The sequence below is a fragment of the Chelonia mydas genome, chromosome 10 (assembly GCF_015237465.2).
Source record: "Chelonia mydas isolate rCheMyd1 chromosome 10, rCheMyd1.pri.v2, whole genome shotgun sequence".
In the NCBI taxonomy this organism is placed as follows: Eukaryota; Metazoa; Chordata; order Testudines; family Cheloniidae; genus Chelonia; species Chelonia mydas.
Window position 1 is genome coordinate 16,756,358 of NC_051250.2, and position 22,708 is coordinate 16,779,065.

Genomic DNA, 22,708 nt, shown 5'->3' on the forward strand with positions numbered 1-22,708 from the left:
TTTGCAGGTCCAAAAATGTGGGCGGAATTAGTGCCTGTAAATTAGGACTCAGTCCAGCTGAATAGATTCCCCCTTAAAGTCCTATTTCCTACCATTTTTTATGTATTTCTTAACACTTAGAAGTTCTGCCTTTGCTTTTGTTAGTCTGCTTTTAATAGTATCCTGTTTTTTTCATTAACAGGGTATCATATCTGACCTGTTTCCTGGAGTGGTTCTTCCTAAACCAGACTATGAGCTGTTTGTGCAGGCACTGAGTGACAATATTACAAAAATGAATCTTCAACCAGTTCCTTGGTTTATTGGAAAAATTATTCAGGTATTTAAAAAAAATATTCATCACATCTGAAAAAAGATAATTTATGTATAAACTATTAAAGTATCTGGCTGAATCAGGGCCTAAATTAGTAGCTAGCAGAGCATTACAAAAAGCTTATCTATACAAAGTGAAAACCACAAAATGTACAGACATTCATATGCCAGAAAAAAACTCCACCCTCTATAACAGTAAGTACAAGTTGGTCAGTAGATATTGTCCCCTTCCATGTGGCAAGAGTACTCATATTTGTACCCATGTCTCAGGTCATATGACTGGAGCCAGCAAATGAAGTTCAGTCTTACTAAGGGAGGCAATGTGCCTTAGCACTGAGAGCAGGGGACTAAGACTCATAAGACCTATGTTCTGTTCCTGACTGTGCTACTGGCCTGCTGGGTGACCTTGAGCAAGTCAGTTTATCGCTCTATGCCTCAGTTTCCCCATCTGTAAAATGGTAATAATGATACTGACTGTCTTTGTAAAGTGTTTTGAGATCTCGGTATTGTTATTACCAGCACTCACATCTGTTGTGCCTTCATTTTTCCCACTGCTTTAACTTGCACTTTGCAACTTTTATTAGTTGCTTTTCCTGATTTGAAACCAAGTTAGTTAAACAGGTACAAACAGTTAAGAGGACGCCCTTGTTCTGGTTTAAACCAGAGTTATTTTGGTGTAGGTTGGGTCAGTTCGGAATTGGATTAAGCTGAACTGAAAAAAGGTACTCTTAAACTGAAATAAGAATGTCTACAAGGGATTTGCACTAATTTAAATCAGTTTAAAAACAAATTTAATTAAACCAGTGCAAATTTCTAATGAAAACAAGGCCTGAGTTGGTGTAATTTACACTCTGAGGAGGCAGGAAGTGTAAATTATGCTGTCCTAGACTCACCTCTGAATTTGGCCTTGGGATTCTTAAGGGCAGTAATGTCAGTGTTTGTGTCTAGATTGGTTGATCTGCTCTTTCACACAATGTAGGAGTGCAAGAGAGACATGTAGTTTCACACATGTTACATTCAGTTCTTTAATATATTTAAGAATAAAACTCATGTCACCAATACAGATTTATGAAATGATGATGGTGCGCCATGGATATATGATTGTTGGAGATGCTTTGAGTGGAAAGACCTGTGCTTACAAAGTGCTAGCCGCAGCCCTTGGTGATTTGTACACAGGTAAAAATAAAAAGCCTGCTGAAGACTTCTCATAAAAAATTAATTCTATGACCAATGAATTTTCTGTACAAAGATAAATTCAGGTTGCTAATTCTGCTGTTAATGGGTTGCAGAATAGAAGAGAATTTGGATATGCAGGACTAAGATTGGAAAACCTCTGTTGTCAGAAATATTCTTCTTTTAAACGGATCACATGAATATGCAAAAAAGTAAATTACACATTTTGTTAAGCAAGTATATTTGTGCACAGTAGTCATGCAAAAGTAGCATCAATAGTCACATCAAACAAATCTCTTCATGTATGGTACTTTTCTGGAAAGTGACTGTGCAAAAATGGCACCTCTTGGCTCAACAAATCTGTTCCCTGGGAGAGATTCTGTGAAGCTCTCTCATGAATGCACAATCAGTTTCCATTGTGCTTCTGTCCTGCTCCTCATTTTTTACCTTGTGCTTTTGCACACAACACTCTGGACCTGCCTTGTGCAGCAATAAACTCTATGTGTAAGTAAAGGAGGTCATTACTTACTGCTAGGTAGCTTCCACATGTAAGGTCTATTGGGTGGCAACACTGGGATTCTATCAGGAATGTTCCACCTCTAAACTTCATTAGTGAAAAATATTTGTAAAGAACTTTTGCCTTCTATCTAGCTCAGTGGTTCCCAAACTTGTTCCGCCGCTTGTGCAGGGAAAGCCCCTGGCGGGCCAGGCCAGTTTGTTTACCTGCCCCGTCCACGGGTTCGGCCGATCGCGGCTTTCAGTGGCCGTGGTTCGCTGCGCCAGGCCAATGGGAGCTGCTGGAAGTGGCGGCCAGTACGTCCCTCAGCCCGCACTGCTTCCAGCAGCTCCCATTGGCCTGGAGCAGCGAACCGCGGCCACTGGGAGCCACGATTGGCCAGACCTGCAGACGTGGCAGGTAAACAAACTAGTCTGGCCCGCCGGGGGCTTTCCCTGAACAAGCGGCGAAACAAGTTTGGGAACCACTGATCTAGCTAATCAATATAATTTATTTTTAATTCCTACCTAGCAAATTCCATGGATGAGTTTGCTGTTGAGTACAGAATTATTAATCCCAAAGCTATTACAATGGGACAGCTGTATGGGTGTTTTGACCCCGTGAGCCATGAGTGGACAGATGGAGTCCTTGCAAACACCTTCAGACAACAAGCATCTTCAACCACAGATGACAGGAAGTGGATTATATTTGATGGACCAGTGGATGCAGTTTGGATAGAGAACATGAACACTGTGCTAGATGATAATAAGAAGGTAGCCATCATTTTTGCCTGTTACTTTAGCGTGTGAATGCACATAATTAATTGCGGTTGGTTGGTTGTTGCAGTTAGTGATCTGACCCTTTTAAGTAAATTGAAATACATGAATTCTTCTTTCTAACTGGAAATTCTAACTGGAGATTTGTTTATTCACAAAATAATAATTATCTTAAACTGCCAAAAGAAAAGGATTGCTTTTTATTGTGGAATATATAAAGAGCTGGCTAATGCTTCATTTTCTCTTTTTTCTCCCAAGTCTGCAAGACTTGGCAATAACAAATGGAGAACTCTCTAAGACAGAATTCTATAAATATCACACACTATGGGAACATGAGTGAATGAATGAATAAGAACTGACACTAAATGGGATGGCTGTTCAGTGATTTTATGACAAGCAGTGCTATAAGTGAATGTTCAGCTATGATATGATTAAACCATGTTTGCACCATGTTTGCTTTCCAGCTGTGTTTAATGAGCGGGGAAATAATTCAGATGAGTTCCAAAATGAGTTTAATCTTCGAGCCAGCTGACTTGGAGGAGGCATCTCCAGCAACTGTCAGCAGGTAACAGTAACCCACGCAAAGTCTGAACTACCTCAGGCAATGTACCTGGTGCATTTCAGATACCTTACTGCACTATAACTACTTATTTTTCCAGGTGTGGTATGATCTATATGGATCCTAATCAGTTAGGTTGGAAGCCTCTGAAGGATTCCTACATGGACACACTGCCCCCAAATCTGCAACAGGAGCACAGAGAACTGGTGCGAGCCTTTTTTTTATGTATCACCCTTATAACTTTTACTTTAAAGGTAATCTGTCCACTACGTCCTAGTATGTCCTATGGGCTTCCAGGTAGGCACATTGGGTAATCTTTTCAAAAGCGCCTCAGTGAATCAGGACACAAAGGGTATGTCTACATTGCAATCAGACTGCAGCACATGTAGACATAACCACACTAGCTTTGCTCTAGCTAGCTTGAATAACTATACCATGGTATAGTTCGCATGGGAGGCAGCACAGCCTAGCTGGCCAAGTACATGCCGAGCATCCCAGATGGGCGTGTACATTCTATGCTGCCACCTGTACTGCCATGGCTTCGCTGCCATAGAACAAAGCTAGTTCGGGTATGTCTACATGTGCTGCAGTCACACCTCTGATCGCAATGAAGACATACCCTGAATCTAAAGGGGCTCCTAAGTCTTTCAGGCACGTTTGAAAATTATATCCAGTATTACATGGGGTTTAGTGATGTGTGAGATTTCACTAACAGAGTCCTAGTGCATGATAGGTGGAGATTATGTGAGCCAGGTCCAGGGGAAGAGGGGCGGGAAATATGCATTAAAAATGCACCTTCACCTGCTTGGGGCAATCAGATCCCAGCATGAGAAGCGCATATATTAATAACATTCTTATCACTTTTAGGGTCTGCTTTTGCAAACCCTTACTCACTAGAGTAGTTCTTACTGAGTAAGACAACTCAGATGAATCAGTGGTGCTCATGTTCATGTCGTGCACTTACAAATCAGACGGAGGGTTTGCAGGAATAGGTTCTGAAGGTTATCTATGCATTAAGTCTGAAGATTATCTAAGCATTAAACATTGAGTTCAGTGGGAGGAGGATCAGGCATTAGAAGGCCAAAACAAACTTTTCTGTGTTAGGCCTAGAGCTGGATGAAGCCATAGATTTCTGTGATCTGCCAGCCCCCTTCTTCACTGTTCATAGGAAGAGCAAACAGGAGTTGGGACCAAATTCAGAAAAATGCTTAGGGATGGGGGAATGCTGCCTGCTGTTGGTTAAGAAGCAATCTCTCTCCCTTTATAAACTATCTGAAATAAAGGCCAGGATAGAAGCAGAGGAGAGGTTGGGCCATGACTTCCTGCACCCTGCATAAGTCAGCAGAGCTGGCTTGCCGTAGAGGGAAAGCGATGATGCTTCAGTTACGGCAGTGGTCACACTCTCCCTACATACTGGGGAGCTCTTGAAGGCATTTCACAATGGAATGAGGTGGCTATGCACTAACCTCAGTGCCCTTAATGGTCTGATGGAACCCTGGTCTTTGTTCTTTCTGCTGTCTGCTTACTAGACCTTGGATTTACTCTCTCAGATTATCCTGTAAACCTCAGTGAAATGCAGTCTTCCCATATTTAGTCCCTGTGCCTGGGTGGAGTAACAGCTCCCCAAGGTGGAAAGGTCCTTCTGCTGTCTGGATTAATAAGAGGAGAACAAACGTCCTATTCCAAACCATTTATTTTCCTGTGGCAGAAGCAGCTTCTTTCCACTGTCAGGCAGGTTCCATGGCTCTGTGGCAACTCCCATAGTACCTTGTCAAGGCCACTCCCCAATCTCCCCCTCCGCCAGCCCAGGCAGAATTATTGGTGCCTTAAGGATCCACTTTTATTGAACAGCTAAGTCAAATAAACCTTTGATACAGGACTTTGTAAGTAAGGAAAATAATGCAACTCTTACACTGTTTTAAAACTGTTTCCTGTTCTGCTTGCAGATTGATGACATGTTTATGTGGCTAGTCCAGCCTTGCTTGGAATTTGTTCGCCTTCATTGCAAAATCATAGTACAGACATCTGCTATCCATCTGGCCTATAGCATGATGAAACTCTATACCTGTCTGCTCGGTCAGTATTTTTTAATGCTTCAGCCTCTTATTTTTATCCTGATATGTCATAACAATAGAAAATCCAGGCCACTAGAGACAAGTGAATGCTAGAAGACTTCATTTAGAATGAAGCAAGTGCTCTGGGGTTTGGATCATAGGCCACAGATCTTTTTCACTGACCTAGTAATAACAACAGTCCTTTGCGCCTTGTATAGCACCTCTCATCTCAGGATCTCAAAGTACTTTACAGGCCTGAGTAAGGCCCTGTGGGCATGGCCCCAGATGTTTAGCATGCTGTTTACCAGCATCCTAATGAAATATTTAGAACTCCTTTAAATATTTCCCACTCATTCATTTTTAATTGAAAACAATATATTGCACCATCAAAACAGGGCCAGAGTCTCACCTCGTGAAAATTGACGTAGCTCCATTGAAGCCAGTGCTGAGGATCTGGCTTAGAATGATTTTTTTTTTTATGAAAGCAGATTTTGAATTGCAATTTTTGATCATTTAACCAAGATTTGAATGTATTTTTAGATGAAATAAGGAAATCGGGTGAAGAAGAAGGTGAAACCATGTCTAGTCAGCAGATCATCTTATGGCTACAAGGGCTTTTCCTTTTCGCATTGGTTTGGACAATTGGTGGGACCATCAGTGCAGACAGCAGAAAGAAATTTGATCTGTTTTTCCGCAACTTGCTAATGGGAATGGATGATGAGAACCCGCGCCCCAAAAGCGTGAAGCTCACCAAAAACAATATCTTTCCAGAAAAAGGTGTTTCTATGCAACTGTATTTGTATCCCTTAGTCTTGCTTTACAAACCCTGCCAAATCCTGTCTGGCACTGCCGGGCAGACTCGGGTGTCTGGCACTTGTCCTTTGCTGCAGAGATCCTGCAGCCAGGCCTGAGGGATACACAGTGCGGAGCTCTTTTTTGTTGCTCTAAACAAGAGGAGCATGTGCCCAGATTGACCTAAACAGTGAAATCTGTTGCAGCTAATAACTTCCTGACAGTGAGGTTCAATGGGAGAGGAGGATATTCAGTTATTTATCGCCACACAGGCCATGTGAAGAACTGACAAATCAGGAAAATTCTTTCATTTGATCATTTCTACCCTTGCACTAGAAAAGACTAGGGGGAAATACTTTAGATGCTAAAGTGACATGACATTATTTTGATTGTCTATTCAGTCAGTTTTCCTATATTCTGTGTTTTGTTTAACAGGGAGTGTGTATGACTTCTATTTTCACAAGCAAGCCAGTGGGCAATGGAACATATGGACTGATTACATCACTAGGGAGGAGCAAAATATCCCTGCTGGTGCAAAGGTCAACATTAATTTTTTTTCATTATAGAAAAGAACTCAGTGATGAAAACAGTGTTGTGAAATGACAGAGCTACAAGTCAGTTACATTTGGTAGCTCTGATTAATTTATATGTGACTTCTTTCTGTTTACTGTGCAATGTCTTATGCTGTATGGGCTCTCCCCCGCTTAAACTGTGGTTCTGATATCAGACCTATATTTAAGTCTCAGTACAAAAGGTACATATGGAGCATAAGGATGATCTTGTGGTGAAAGATCTGGGCTCAATTCCTGGCTTTGCTACAGAATCCTCGTATGACCTTGGGCAAGTCACTTAGCCAGAACAGAGGCATACACATTTTGATGGCAAGCTTTGAACTTAATCTCTCTGTGCCTTGGTTTCCCCATCTGCAAAGTGGGGCTAAGGATACTTCCCAATTATAACAGGGCTGGCTGCCTCCCACATCCCCCTCATGGCCTAAGGTCATACTACAGGCAGTCTGCCTCACTTTCCCCTCTTTCCATCCAAAAGCCCACACAAGGCAAAGGTTCTCTTCCTCCTCCCAGGCCTTCCTGCTTGGCATCTTTTCTGCTTTGGCAGGCCACTCCCAGGCCCTGCCTGGTTAGAGTCTCAGTCCTCTCTGCTAGAACCTGCTCACTCTCCTAGCAGTCTCTAATTCCTGGGCATTTCCTCTTTCACGGCAGCCTCCTGCTGCTCTTTATAGAGTGACTCGTATAATCAGGGTTGGCTAACCCCAGCCCTCCAGCCCTTAAGGGGTGAGCCACACTGTTACACCTGCCTTGCAGGTGTGATGTGGGGTTAAATTCATTAATAGTTGTAGAGCACTTTAAGAAGTTCAAAATGTTGTTACCCATTGCCTCATTACCACTATTCCTCATTGACATGCTAGATATCAGTACAGCTAGCATCATAAGTGGAAAGAAGAAGAACGAATCTTTATTTCATCATTTAAAAATAACATTTTAAGTACACAGAGCATAGCTGCCCCACTGACGTGGGGGGAGAAGAGACTCCCTGTGACATTTTACCTCTTCTCTTTGCACAGTGAAGGGCAGAATTGAGCCCCAAATTAGGAATTATCCAGTGTTCCCATTTTTGCTTTGAATTGTCACAATGCCTAGGAGTCTTAGTCATGGAGCAGGATCCATTGTGCTAGGTGCTGTACAAACACAGAACAAAAGCAGCTTCTTACTTACCATTTACACTATCTACAAGAAACTTGAATAACCTTTATTTACATGTAGAAGTAATTTTTAAAAACTCCTTTTTTGGGCAATAAACTCACTGCAGTAAGTTGATTTCAAACCTCAGTATTGATTACAGTGTTAGATATTTGTTTTCCACACGGTATTTTAATTTTCCATATAATAGGTGTCCGAGCTTATAATTCCAACAATGGAAACAGCCAGGCAAAATTTTTTTCTAAAAACATATGTGGAACATAACATCCCTTTGCTGTTTGTGGGCCCCACTGGCACAGGAAAATCCGCTATTACCAACAGCTTTCTGCTACAACTTCCAAAGCTTAAATACATCCCTAACTGCATCAACTTCTCTGCAAGAACTTCAGCTAACCAAACCCAGGATATTATTATGTCAAAGCTGGACAGAAGAAGAAAAGGACTATTTGGACCTCCCGTGGGGAAAAAAAATGTAATATTTGTAGGTAAGATAACTTGTGTGTTCTTATTTCTTCATGTAAATTCAAACTTCAGGAGAACTAAGTGCTTCATTGGTCTGGTACTTATACAATTCTGCACTACTTGCTGGGTTTTTTTTGTTTTTTGTTTAAGGCATCTGTGAAAGGATTAGGACTGTCCCCTGCTGGAAAATTTATATACATTGAAGCACAGGCATGGGAACTAGGGGTGTGGGGGGTGCTGCAGCACCCCCACGTTTTGCATGAGGTCCCAGCCGCTGGCCCTGCACCCAGGGTCCCGATGCTGCTGGACCCGTGCCCAGGAATCCGCTCCTGGTCCCGTACCCGGGGTCCCAGATGCAGGTCCCGCGTCCAGGGCTCTGCTCCTGGCCCCGCATGCAGGGACCTGGCTGCTGGCCCCATACCCTGGACTCTGCTCCCTCCCACAGCTGTGGTCCCAGCCTCAGCCCCCTTACTCGTGTCCACACCCCTCCCCCCCACACACCTCCTGGAGCCATACCCCGTTCCTGGCTCCAGCTCTGGGGAGAGGGAGAACAGACAGGGAGGGTGTAAGGTGAAAAGTTTGGGGACCTCTGGCTTTCAGCACCCCCCAGTGTAAAAAGTAGTCCAGCACCACTGCATTGAAGTGGTGCTTGTCTTTAAGATGGTTCACTCGCTTACTTTAGGTCTGTGTAGTTTGGTACCTTATGTTGCAATTTGTGATCTTAAATAAACACAAAACAAAAAAACAGCCCATCAGCCAAACTAAATTAAACCAATATCTTTAACTTAAAAAAAATTATCCCTGCAGGTATAATTACATTAGATGCAGTTGTTGCATCAAAGAGAAATAATAACAACGAAAGGTAACCTTTTCCTTGTTTAGAGAAACAATAGGTATCTGTGCTTTGATTTGTTTCTTAAGACATGAACATTCTTTCTAGATGACCTAAACATGCCTGCAAAGGAGGTGTACGGAGCCCAGCCACCTATTGAGCTTCTTAGACAGTGGATTGATCATGGTCACTGGTATGACAAGAAGGATACATCCAGGCTTGATATCGTAGATGTCTTACTTGTTTCAGCAATGGGCCCTCCTGGTGGAGGAAGGAATGATATTACAGGTAGGAAATATAATATAATATAATATATAATATAAATAAATAAAAGACAGAAATACATCACTGTGACAGTGCATTGTGTAGTTGACTGAGGTTATAGAGGGAAGCCTGGCTTGCCTAATGTTATTCAAATAGAAGACTATGAGCTTGTCTACATGAATAATTAGTTTGTGGCAAGCTGGGATGTGAATCTACACTGCACTAGCATGCTGCAGGATAACTATCCAGGTGGACCTTGATGATGTACATTAACAGTTTGTCAATGTGCTTTGATCTAGTCCTCTTTGAAATGGGATTAGATCAAAGCGTATTAATGAACTGTCTACATGGTTAGTCTGTGGCAGGCTAGCATGGGGTAGATTCACATCTTAGCTTTACACAAACTAAATCTTTGTGTAGGCAAGTGCTGGGTTTGTATACAAATTGTAAGCCAGTAGGCAGATTCACCAGCTGGGTCATTCCAAATAAAGCCCACATACTCACATTTATTATTACATCTGAATATAAAGTATCTGTAAAAATGTGCCCAGGATAAGGATGATTGGCGTTGATTGACTTCTGCCTCACCTGATGGTATGGGAAGAGTGATGATGATGATGGTGGTGATGATTGATGATGACTCAAGTTTAAGTCCACGTCCGTTTCCTCAGGGTGGGTTTAATAATCAACAGAAGATGCAAAGGCTGAAAATAATACCAAACACTTAGGAACAGGTATGTTCTTATCACATTAGATAACACATGCTGACTAACACAGTAAAATCCTAGTGTAGACAAGGCAGTATGTAGCTTTTGCACGTTAGCAAGTCAAGGTAAAAACTGGGGTGAATCTAAGGTTTATCTTAACTTGCTAACTTGTGTGAAAACTACAGATTGTCTTGCATTCTCCAGAATTTTAGCTCATCTCAGAGTATGTCCACAGTTCAAGTTGGGGGTATGATTCCCAGCTCGGGTAGACATACTTGTGCTAGCCCCTCACTGAGCTAGTCCACTAGAAATAGAATGTAGCCGTGACAGTGCAAGCAGTGACAGGACTAACCGCCTTGAGTGTGTGCCCATTAGAGATGTTGGGTGTGTACTGAGGATGTTGGGTGTGTACTGAGGCGTCCTTACCGCCGCTCCTACTGCTATACTTCTATTTTTAGCACACTAACTCTATCAAAGCTAGTGCAAGTATGTCTACTCGAGCTGGGAATCACATCCCCAGATCAAAGTGTAGGTATACCCTTAGTTACCATGAGGTAAGAACATGCCTTTGTGATGTTTTGGGGTCCACCCAGACCAGCAAGGGGTTCTGTAACCATCTTCCCTGTAACCTTGCCTGGTCTTGGTTCTGTGCGGCTATGGTTCAGATCCCACAAGCACAAGGTCTCATCCCGGCTCTGACCAACCCAGTTACTCTTTACAGGGTGACATGAACAGCCCTTCCAAGTCCTGAGTCTCCCCAGATACGTCCTCCCTGAGTTCTTAATTAGCAGACACTCTGACCCTTCCCCTCTGGTTCCTCAACTCTGAACTTCAAGGCATGAAATTAGCCCCCCCCCCCGCCAGTTATCAACTCACTTTGGCATACACACTCCACAGAGTTTGTACACCAGAGAGCTGTTTGGGATTAAAATATACAAAAAGCGTATTTAATAGAAAAACCACAGATTCCAAGATGGAATAGTAAGGGGAAAGCAAACATATACGAGTGACACAGAAACCAAACAGAGACACAGCCTCTGGCTTTGCACTTTCCTGTTAGATAAAATTCCTTTTCTAATAAGAGTCACCTATTCATAGAGGAACATGGGGTTTACAGGGTGCTTCCCCCAAGGTATAGAATCATAGAATATCAGGATTGGAAGGGACCTCAGGAGGTCATCTAGTCCAACCCCTTGCTCAAAGCAGGACCAATCCCCAATTTTTGCCCCAGATCCCTAAATGGCCCCCTCAAGGATTGAACTCACAACACTGGGTTTAGCAAGCCAATGCTCAAGCCACTGAGCTATCCCTCCCCCACAATGCCTTAAAACAATGTACCCCCTAGCCATAGGGAGGAAATCCCTCAGTTCCAAGCCTGCTTTGAAAAGGGCTTTTTCCTCCTCACCCCTTCAGTCCATGGTGAGTCATGGTAATTCGGAATGGGGATACTCCCTCCTGACTTGATGTTCGGAGCTGGAATGTTCTTTTCAATGTAGAGTTGCATCCATATCCTTCCATTAACCCCAACAGTCCACCATTGTCTTTTCCTGGACTGGACAATGGAGTTACTTGAAGCCAGTTTTGTGTAAACAACCGGTTCTGGAGGTGTCTATACCTGCCCTACTGGGAGATAGAGCTGAAATTGCACCACAGTTTATGAGCACAGTTACATAAATTCATAACCATCATAGGTGCTAACTTCCCCTCTACCTGGTGGGTGCTCGATTCCCGCCCCCCCCATCCGCCCCAGGCCCTGCCCCCACTCTACCCCTTCCCCAAGTCCCTGCCCTGCCTCTTCCCCGCCTCTTTCTGTCCCCTTCCCCGAGTGCGCCCCATCCCTGTTCCTCCCGTTCCCTCCCGGAGCTGACCTGCACACCGCAAAACAGCTGTTTGTGTCAGGCAGGAGGCGCTAGGAGGGAGGGGGAGGAGTGATCAGCGGGGCCACCAGTGGGGGAGAGATACTGGGGGGCAAGGGAGAGAGGGTGGAGCTTGGCTGCTGGTGTGTGCTGAGCACCCACTAATTTTTCTCCGTGGGTGCTCCAGGGCTGGAGCACCCACGGAGTCGGCACCTATGATAACCATGGTCTGTATACGTATCTCATTTGGTGGGTTTAAGCCTTTTGGTCTCCCCTTGGGGTGTCTGGATCCTGATTGTCACAGCCTTTTTCTTAGAGAAGACAAGGCCTTAGAGTTTGAGGACTGGTCTACACTTGAAAAGTTTCACCAGTAGGAGTGTAATTTTTTCTTGACATTAGTATGCTGCTGAAAGCCCTAGTGAAGACGCAGTTATACTGGTGTAAGGTACTCTATGCTGCTACAGTTTATTTCACTTTGCAGAACCGGAATAAGTTGTACTAATATAAGCACTTTTATACAGATATAACTGCGTCTACACTGGGGTGGATGGGCCTGCATTCATTGCACTGGTATACTTAAAAGCAGCAAAACTTTTAAGTGTAGGTAAGGCATTACTTTTTCGTATTGTTTTGTTTTTATGAAAGCTTTGATCCAGGAGATCAATATTGCTGCTTGAGAGATGTATCAGTATGCTGTGCCACTGCATGCAGTCCGATCTGAGCCCAGATTTACAGCAGCATAAAAGCAGCCTTAGTTTAAATGAGAATCAGGCCCTTCATGTTAAACACTGACATTCTTTTAAGAGCTATGCACAGTACTGAAGCAAAATATAACCCAGTTTATAATCTCATATCAGTCTCATCTAGTGATAGTGTCATTTTATTAAGGTGTAGAAATGTGCCTGAAAGAAAACCCTGGAACCAGATCCAGATCCAAATTGTACAGCTTGATTGTATTGCTAATAAGATGGTCACTGCTAGACAAATGATAGGTTTAAGGTGGAAAGAGTGTTGTGCAGTGCTGGACATGACTGTGTCATTCACTGTGTATTACAGGGCGTTTCACACGACACTTGAATATTATTTCCATCAATGCTTTTGATGATGACATTTTAACCAAGATTTTCTCTTCAATTGTTGACTGGCATTTCAGCAAAGGATTTGAAGCTGTGTTTACAAGGTAATGGTGATATGTTTCCCGAGACTATTTTACAGAGAACATATTGTCTCAAATCTTTCATTTGCGTGCCTCACAATTAAATTCACCTTTCTCTTCTTTTTATTTATTTATTTTTTAAGGCTTGGCAAGATGATGATCCAAGCTACAATGACTATTTATAAAATGGCTGTCGAGAATTTTCTTCCAACGCCTTCAAAATCCCATTACGTCTTTAATCTTCGTGATTTCTCCCGTGTTGTTAGAGGAGTGCTGCTGTGTCCACACACCCATTTACAAGTAGGCTGCTGTTTAACTGTGTTCATAAAAACGATAGTTAAAAAAATAAAGTATTAAAGCTAAATTCTCTTCACTAACATGCATTGTAATTTTAATAGGTTTGCACGCATTTAACTGAGAGCAGGATTGGGCCTGAATATTTTGCTATGCATTTTCCTCCTCCCTCTTGATGAAGAAAAACGTATTCAGATGTTATTATTTATTTATTTATTTATTTATTTGCTTGTATTACTGTAACTGCTAGATCAGGGCCCTGAGGTGTTAGGCCCTGTAATATTCATAGTAGGAGACAGTCCCTTCCCCTGAACTTGCTACCTAAATAGACAAGACAAAGGAAGAAGGGAGAAAAGGATTATTATTCCCATTTTACAGATGAGGGAACCGATGCCACAAAGGGGTTGAATGGCTTGGCCCCCAAAAATGTATCTTGCTATTAGCTGATGATGGAAGTTTCTATGTAATATAAAAAAGCCAAACAAAGCTATTAAGCAAGTTGGGAAACATTGTCATCCTTTTACACTGGGTAAAAGGGCTGGAGTGGCATAAAGTGGCCATAAAAACCCTTGATTTATCCAGGGGAGAATTCTTCTGGTGCAGAAAATGAGGAAGGCAGCTGCAGGCTGTCCTCTGAGGACCTCTGTGCCAGCTTTGATATAGTGGGCATGCAAGGGGCAGGCCTATTGGGGCAGGAGGGGTGTTTCAGGGGTGGGGACCTTTGTTAATGTTATTACAGGGGTGGGAGTTATGCATGTTAATCCTTATTCCTTGAGATGAGAGTGTACTCAGGATGAAGCTGCCTTCAGTGGGACCTGGATTTCACCCCCATTGTTTATCGCTGTATGGAAGGATTGCTCCTAAGCACCCATGTCATGAGTCACATGTCCTTTGTTCATTGTCACTGATATTATTCTAGAATACGAAAAATCATCATAAAGTGCCCCAAAGATAAACACCCTTGATGTAACAATAGTTAAGTGCTTTGTGAGCAGAGGTCAAGACTGTATTGGCAGGAAAGATATGACACAGTTATTATGTATTGAGGAAGCCAGCTGACCCATTTGCTTGCACTCTCACAACTCAAAGATTCCCATTGACTTCAGTGAGAGGTGGATCAGGCCTCAAATGGAGATCTGACTCCTTTGTTATGAAACAAGTCCTGCCCTTTAAATATTGATCTGTTCATTTATATCTGCTTTTACAGGATGGGGATAAGCTGATCAGACTTTGGATCCATGAAGTTTATCGAGTTTTCTATGACCGCTTAATTGACAGTGACGACAGGGAGATGTTCTTTAATATGGTAAAAGAAACAACATCAAATAACTTCAAGCAGAGCGTTGATAAGGTACGCTGGCTTATACACTGAGAATGGTTTGGACAGGTAGATGGGACTGACAAATTTACAAAACTAATTCAACGTTTCAAATATACTGTAGCAATATTAGAAAAAAATTTGAATCGTCTCCATTGGTGCACCCACAATATTTGCGGGTGCATCTATTTGTATATTGTGCATTTGCAAATGCAAGTTAGGGATCTCATCCTGCAAATTACTCTTTGCAGGTGGACTTCTGACTTCAGTGGGGCTCTCTCCAGGGGCAGGAGATCACTTGGAATGAGTAACTGGCAGGATTGGGGCTGAGGTAGTTAGCCATGCTTTTATTTGATTTGTGCGTATTTGGAAGATTCCATACATGCTGTGGGTGTATTATTAGGCTTTTTGGAAACTTGGCCATATACTAGACAGTGAAATCAGAATGCCCATATTTTGAGGTATGCATATCTGAAAAACACCATTTCAGCATACATTGTTTTGGTTTTTTTAGTCTAAAATAATACATTGGAACAGCTGGAAGATAGCATTTCCACAGCAGTAGGACCTACTACTATGTGGATATGGATGAGTATTTCTTTAGAGAAAAAACAGAATCTGAATTATCAGTTGAATCTTGTCTTTTGCATAGGTACTGAGTCATCTGTCGCCTACTGGCAAGATCACCGATAATAATATCCGCAGCCTCTTCTTTGGAGACTACTGTAAACCAGACAGTGATGTAAAAACCTATGATGAAATCACAGACTTAAAGCAACTGACAACCGTGATGGAATATTACCTTGACGAGTACAACACTATCAGCAAGGCACCAATGTCCTTGGTCATGTTTAAGTTTGCCATTGAGCATATCTCAAGGATATGCAGAGTACTGAAACAGGACAATGGTCATTTGCTTTTGGTGGGAATTGGTGGGAGTGGGCGGCAAAGTGCTACCAAGCTGGCCACCTTCATGAATGCTTTTGAGCTTTCTCAGATTGAAATCACAAAGTCCTATGGCAACAACGAATGGAAAGAGGATGTGAAACGAATCATGATGCAGACTGGAGTCAGTAACAAAAATGTGTCTTTTTTGTTTTGTGACAATCAAATAAAGGACGAATCATTTGTGGAGGATGTTAACATGCTTTTAAATACAGGTGATGTGCCTAATATCTTCGCAGCGGATGAGAAGGCTGACATTGTTGAGAAAATGCAGGCTGCAGCAAGGACGGAAGGCAGGAAAATTGAGGCTACTCCACTTGCTATGTATAACTTCTTTATTGAAAGAGTGAAGAAAAATTTACACATTGTCTTAGGTCTGTATATAACACACAATGTCTTATTGTAAATCTTTCTGCCTCTTAACTGTTGGTGGACTTAAGAACAATATGAATTCTTTCCAGCAATGAGTCCAATTGGAGATGCATTCCGGAATCGACTACGAATGTTCCCTTCATTGATAAACTGCTGCACCATTGACTGGTTCCAGACCTGGCCCACTGATGCTTTGGAAATGGTTGCAAACAAGTTTTTGGAGGATGTAGAACTCGAAGATGAAATTCGAAAAGCGTATGTGTTTATTTGTCAAGAGAATTCTGAAGCTGATAACCACATCTCCAGCTGAAGCATCGTATTAGGATAACATCACAGCTATGTGATGCTTCAGCTGAAGATGTGGTTATCAGCTTCAGCTAAAAGTGTCAACATACCCTTAGTTACAAGAGTGCAACTCCACTGATGTTTTCACAGGGTGATATTGGCCCTGTAAGACTGGTCAGTTCACCCCTAGATGGGGCTTTAAAGAGGACACCTGGGCTCAAGAGCCAAGGAGAGATAGACCTAGTGAGTCAGAACTGCCTTAGAGTGCAGATGGATTCAGTCAGGAAAAGGGCAGGTGAGAGCTGCCTGAGGGGTCTCTGAAGGAAGAGAGGACGGCACGGGTGAGAGCTGCCTGGGAACAGAGGAGAGACGGAAGGAGCACCAGAGAGCATAGGTGCCAACCCCATGAGTGCTCCAGGGCTGGAGCACCCATGGGAAAAATATAGTGGGTGCTCAGCACGCACCCGTAGCCCCGCCGATCAGCTCCTCCCACTCCCCTCCCAGCACCTCCTGCCCGCCAGCAGGCCCCGCTCCCTCCCAGTGCCTCCTGCCCACTGCAGATCAGCTGTTCAGTGGCATGCAGGAGGAGCTGGGGGGAGGGGCGGAGCGAGGGCGGGCTGTGCTTGCGGGAGGGGGAAGAACAGGGTGGGAAGAGGCAGGGCGGGGGTGGGACGAGGGTGGGAAGAGACAGTGGTGGGGCTTGGGGGAAAGGGTGGAGTGGGCGTGGGGCCCGGGGCAAGCAGGGGTCGAGCACCCCTGGGAAAATTAGAAAATCTGCAGAGGGAGGAATTGCCTGGAAGCCAGCAGACTTTGTTGAGCCAGAGAGCTGGGGCCAGAGAGGGCTGAGGGCTGGGGTGAGATGTGCTTAGAGATGCCAGAGCAATACCTGAGCGGTAAGCATGATGGGAGACACTGAGATGAGGTGGGACGCTGATAGACTGTTGGGGACTCGGTTTGTTATGGTTTATATACACAGGGCTTTATTTTGTAACAAATTAACCCTGCAAGTGCTATTTATATTCAGAAAGACTGTTTAGACTATTTCTGGGAACTACTGAAGGGGAAACTGAGGCAGGCACATCAATGATGCCACTGCCTGATGCTGGTGGGTACCCCAGTTGGGAGCCACCCTAGGACAATAGTCAGTTTGGGTCTGTGTGGGTTTATGGCCCAATTTTTATTGGTGCTCAATACCTGAAGCTCCCTTTGACTTTAGTGTGAACTACGTATATTCAGTACCTCTGAAAATCCTCTCTGAGAAGAGAATTTAGCTCCGTATATTTTAAATAATGTGCTAAATTTTGCTCTCAGTAACACCAATATAATTTCATTGACTTCTGTGTAGTTATTTTGGATTTACATTGGAGTAACCAAGAGCAGACTTTGACTCCATTGTTTTAGATGCTAATAGAAATAAACAAACAGTTGGTAGGACACAAAATTGCCAGGATTAATATAAAGAGACATTTTCATTCATATTAACATGTAAGATTTTCCATAGGGTTGTGTCAATGTGCAAATATTTCCAAGAAAGTGTGAGAGATCTCTCTGTCAGCTATTACAGCACACTGCGAAGACACAACTATGTAACACCAACATCTTATCTGGAACTGATTCTCACCTTTAAGGCTCTACTAAATAGCAAGAGGCAAGAAGTTGACATGATGAGAAATCGTTATCTTGTGGGTCTGCAAAAACTTGAATTTGCATCTTCACAAGTAAGTTTAGACTGAAAACTTGAAGAATACTTTTTTACATAGCATATGGTTAATTTAGCACATAGCTTCTGCTAACGCTAATAAGAGTTGCAAACTTAATTCTCTGTTCACTGTTGTGTTTATAATTTTCTTCTTAAAAGCCACCAGCAAATCTGAGATTCTTGCTTAGCTATTTTAAGAAACAGTGGCATGTAACTTCAGAGTAGATCTCCTAATGTAAGATTGAATGGAGTCAATGCTACTTAGCAAAGTTTTTCTAACATGTTTGGTTAAGTTCAAGTAACATTATTAGGGTTACCATATGTCCGTATTTTCCCAGACATGTCCGGCTTTTTGGTTCTTAAATCGTTGTCCAGGAGGAATTTTTAAACATCTAAAAATATCCGGGATTTTGCCATTATTATATTTCCCCAAAGAAGAGTTGATCATTCAAGAAAGAGAATGAATGTTGATCATTCGAGAAAGAAAGTGAATGTTGATCACTCGAGAGAGTGCCCGCTTTTTCCCCCTAGCTCCCAATGCTTGCGCTGCAAAACAGCTGTTTCGCATGGCTGGGAGGGAGAGGAGAGGGGGGAACATGGTGCACTCAGGGGAGGAGGCGGGGCCAGGGCAGGGATTTGGGGAAGGGGTCCAACGGGGCAGGGAGGGGGCGGAGTTGGGGTGGGGACTTTGGGGAAGGGGTGGAGTTGGGCCGGGGCAAGAGGGGCGCGAGCAAATACCCTCCCCCCCATGGAGTGTCCTCTTTTTTGAATGTTCAAATATGGTAACCCTAAACATTATAGTTTTCTCAGAGCCCCAGTTGAAGAATCTCTGGCAGCATAGTTTCTTCAAGAGCTTTCGTGACATTGGCTGTGCATGCCTGTGCCTATTCTTCCTTTCAAAAGGGGAAGAAGATGCAGAAAGGGAGTTACTGTTGCATGAATGAGCATTACCTTTTGAGGAGATTTGCACTAGGAAGTCCACCAAGCCCCCAACTCGACAGCTTCCCAGCTCTTCTCCCTGCTGCTCCTGGAACAGACCCTGGCAAAACAAAGGGGCTTCCTACTTCTGTGCACTTCCCTAGTGGAGGAGAGCACCCCAAGAATCTGCTGCTATTCCAACTTCTGTATCCCTTGCCTGGTTTATGCTGGATTTCATTCTCATCCATGCATGTAAATGGAGGGGAGCATTGGGGTCCACTAGCTGACTATAAGGAAAGCAAAACTGATCAGTTTATTTTCAGTGTCCAGGCTGAGTGAATTGCAAAAAGTAAAGACATTACAAATATGAAAAACACATTAGATTTTAAAAATCTGCTTCAGTTTTAACAGGAGGAGATCTCAGTAAAATAGGCAAGAAGGCTACTTTTTAAAATATGATTTGTATGCTGAGAGTCCTTTTTTAAATTGCACTGTGTGTCTTAACATCTTTACCATTTTCTACCTATCACACTGAGACAGGAAATACACATGCAAATTACCAGGATTTCTCTCACTGGATATCATCACTAGGTTGCAGAAATGCAGAAGGAGCTGACTGCCCTTCAGCCTGAACTAATTCAAACCTCTGCAGAAACAGAGAAAATGATGATCCAGATAGAAAAAGAAACGATCCAAGTAGATGCAAAGAAGGAGCTAGTATCTGCAGATGAAAAGGAGGCGAATGATGCTGCGGCTGTTTCCCAAGCTATTAAGGTAATTTACAAGGGCCTGTCCCTGTGAGATACTGAATCTGTCTCCAGTCAAAGTAAATGGGGGTCGAGGAGATAGATGCACAGTACTTTACAGGTGAGGCCCACGTTCCTAACAATGCAATTAAAAAAACAAAAACACAAGAGATAATGATTGAGATGTTAATAATGTTAACAAATGTTATTCTGGCTGTATTTAGCAATGGCCAGATAATAATTCTACGGTGCTCCCAGAATTCCTTTTTCCAGTCCTGACTTCAACGTGCATCTTGCACACGTAATGCAAGGTGCATCTCAGATCTTCCTGAAAGAGAAAGTTAGTCCCCTTATGCAGCTGAGTAAAGAAAGAGATGGACCTAATTACATGGGCGGGGAGGGGGTATCTTTCTGGGATTGTTATTTATGTGGAATAAGCCCCAGTAAACAGGTTTTATATAGAGGTTTGTGGGGGAGGAAGAAATCTCCTCCCCAGAGCTTATAGTGCAGTTACTCTGTGGCTGCTATCTGCAGACAGGAGCCATAGCCTCTAAGCTGGAGCAGCAGGTTATGGTATGCCAGGCCCACCACTTTATGTGGGGTTTATGGTCTTATGACGTTTGTAGTTTGTGGACACATTATTATGCCATGTCACTCTGTCAGCCAATCCATAGCCCCACTCCCCACTCTGTGCTAGTGTTCCTGAGTTCTACAGCGTGTAGGAGTAGCTTCTCAGACCTCCATTTCCCATGCACTGGGACTGCAGTAGCTCCAAAGCATTGGGGCCTTCTGCAGACCCTAGAATTTCACCCTTAGTCTCTTCACTATGTCTACACTGCAATTAGACACCTGCAGCTGGCCCATGCTCACTGACTCAGGCTCACATGGCTTGCGGTATGAGGCAGTTTAATTGTGGTGTAGATATTTGGGATTGGGCTGCAACCTGAACTCTGGGACTTTCTGACCTCACAGGATCGTAGAGCCCAGGCTCCAGCCTGAGCACGAACATCTACACTGCAATTAAACAGCCTCTTAGCCCGAGCGCAACAATCCCGAGTCAGCTTGGGCCAGATGTGGCTTTTTAATTGCGGTATAGACATACCCTTGGTGTAGCAGACAGGCCCACAAAAAATGTGGTCTTGTTACAGTGTTGCCCAGCAAGCCTAATGTTCTATTCACTCTAATGAATGTAGGAGAAAAGTGAGATGTGTGCTTTACAAGGATAAGATTAAGTCTTGGATACTAGTCCATGAGGTGTCCCAACATAGTATCCCACCATGCTGTTGAAAACTGTTTGTCCTGCAGCAGTTTGTGTGTGACGTTCTTGTATATAGGCCAGGAGTTGCAAGTCATTAATCCAGAACCCTGTATACATACTAATGGGGAATGAAAATACTATTATTATTTATATTGTGATAGTAACCCAGGAGGCTCAGTCATGGGCCACGACCAAACATCCTCAAAGGGAATATCTCCATGACCAGATGTCGGTGGCACAAAGACCTCCATGAGAGATTGTGAGAATCTCCAGCACTGTCTCAACTGTTGCAGAAACGCAAAACATATACAACTGCTGGTACCTGGGATTATCTCTGAAGTTATTGCTATATGCTGCATTCTGCTGCAATAGTAACATGCACATGGTAAAAGAAATGAGCTGCTCAGCACTCTTCTGAAGTCCCATGGATCTGTTACTCTTACCCTCCGCCCTGCCCCCATTTCTCAGCACCTGAAACAAGTCAGCAGAAGTATTTTGAAGATGTTTAAATGGTGAAATGGAGATATCCCTTGGGCCTTCAACTGTAAAAAGGAACATGGTGGTGAGATGCAGTTAAAATGACTGTGTAGAGAGTAATACACTAAACTGTCAGGATAGATTATTAAAATAGTTATCTCTGCTTGAAATGTACTGCTATGTACATTTTTCCTAGTTAATTATAACTGCAAATGGTTCACTAATGCCACATTCGCATCTCTCAGCTCATGTCAGTCAGTTTACAGCAGACTGTGCAACTCAAAGGATTAAAGAATTCTTTCAATGTATTTGCAGGAAGAGTGTGAAGGGGACCTTGCAGAGGCCATGCCAGCTCTAGAGGCAGCACTCTCTGCTCTCGATACCCTGAACCCCTCAGACATCTCGCTTGTCAAAGCCATGCAGAATCCACCAGGCCCTGTCAAGCTCGTTATGGAGAGTATCTGTGTAATGAAAGGAATGAAACCAGAGAGAAAGCCTGATCCAAGTGGCAGCGGTAATAATACCATTGTGAAAGTTTAGGGACTGTTTGTGTCATCTGTGTCCGAGCTAAGACACAGTCACCTATTCTGCTTTACATTCACACCGAGCTAAGATTTGCAGATGCAGGAGGGATGCCTCAGAGAGCTCTGGTGCAGCATGCTGCACTATTGTACCTACACCTGCATGCTCCCCTCCAGCACCACCTGCCAAACACTACCAAGGATGTAGGGGAGGTCAGAATCCAGACTGTGCCATACTCCTAGATAACCACTCCCCGTGGACCTGTGGAGCATCACTAGCCATGCTAGTCAGCCTTTTGCACATGGGGATTAATAGGATTAGTATTGGGTCACACATAAATATACTGGATGGAAGAGGGGAAGAGATGCCTTTTACCACCTTCTTGCCTACCTAGTGCACCCACAATTTATCCCTTAATAATTAGGAATTAATAGTTATAAATGTTGCTTTTATTATGTAAATTAGGAAGCAAATCCTCAGAATAGGATTTATTTAATAAAAGTCAACCACAAAAAATGTTTATAACCATTTGTTTCTCTCTCCCTTTGCTTTTGGCAGATTAAAATTAAAATTATTGTACCGTTAATGTACATGCATACTAAATTTCAGTTCGACACATATTAATGATGCTGTGTCCTTATTTGAATTTTTATATGTAAGCATTTTTCTAAAATTTGTTAACTGCAGCTGTATGGCACAAACCTAAAGATAATTAGTATT

The 22,708-nt window shown here is 43.1% G+C and overlaps 1 protein-coding gene across 1 annotated transcript in view; it reads left to right on the top strand.

Moving 5' to 3' along the window:
- DNAH3 (dynein axonemal heavy chain 3) overlaps window positions 1-22,708 on the top strand; it is a 103,340-nt gene that overhangs the window by 64,224 nt on the left and 16,408 nt on the right. The window contains exons 36-53 of the mRNA XM_027826793.3: window positions 182-316; window positions 1,374-1,485; window positions 2,510-2,751; window positions 3,219-3,319; window positions 3,414-3,519; window positions 5,260-5,389; window positions 5,908-6,144; window positions 6,595-6,698; window positions 8,068-8,362; window positions 9,280-9,459; window positions 13,055-13,178; window positions 13,298-13,454; window positions 14,656-14,799; window positions 15,419-16,085; window positions 16,173-16,338; window positions 17,870-18,086; window positions 19,577-19,759; window positions 21,782-21,980. Of these exons, the coding sequence (XP_027682594.2) occupies window positions 182-316; window positions 1,374-1,485; window positions 2,510-2,751; window positions 3,219-3,319; window positions 3,414-3,519; window positions 5,260-5,389; window positions 5,908-6,144; window positions 6,595-6,698; window positions 8,068-8,362; window positions 9,280-9,459; window positions 13,055-13,178; window positions 13,298-13,454; window positions 14,656-14,799; window positions 15,419-16,085; window positions 16,173-16,338; window positions 17,870-18,086; window positions 19,577-19,759; window positions 21,782-21,980 (3,499 nt within the window). The remainder of the gene's footprint in view (window positions 1-181; window positions 317-1,373; window positions 1,486-2,509; window positions 2,752-3,218; window positions 3,320-3,413; window positions 3,520-5,259; window positions 5,390-5,907; window positions 6,145-6,594; window positions 6,699-8,067; window positions 8,363-9,279; window positions 9,460-13,054; window positions 13,179-13,297; window positions 13,455-14,655; window positions 14,800-15,418; window positions 16,086-16,172; window positions 16,339-17,869; window positions 18,087-19,576; window positions 19,760-21,781; window positions 21,981-22,708) is intronic.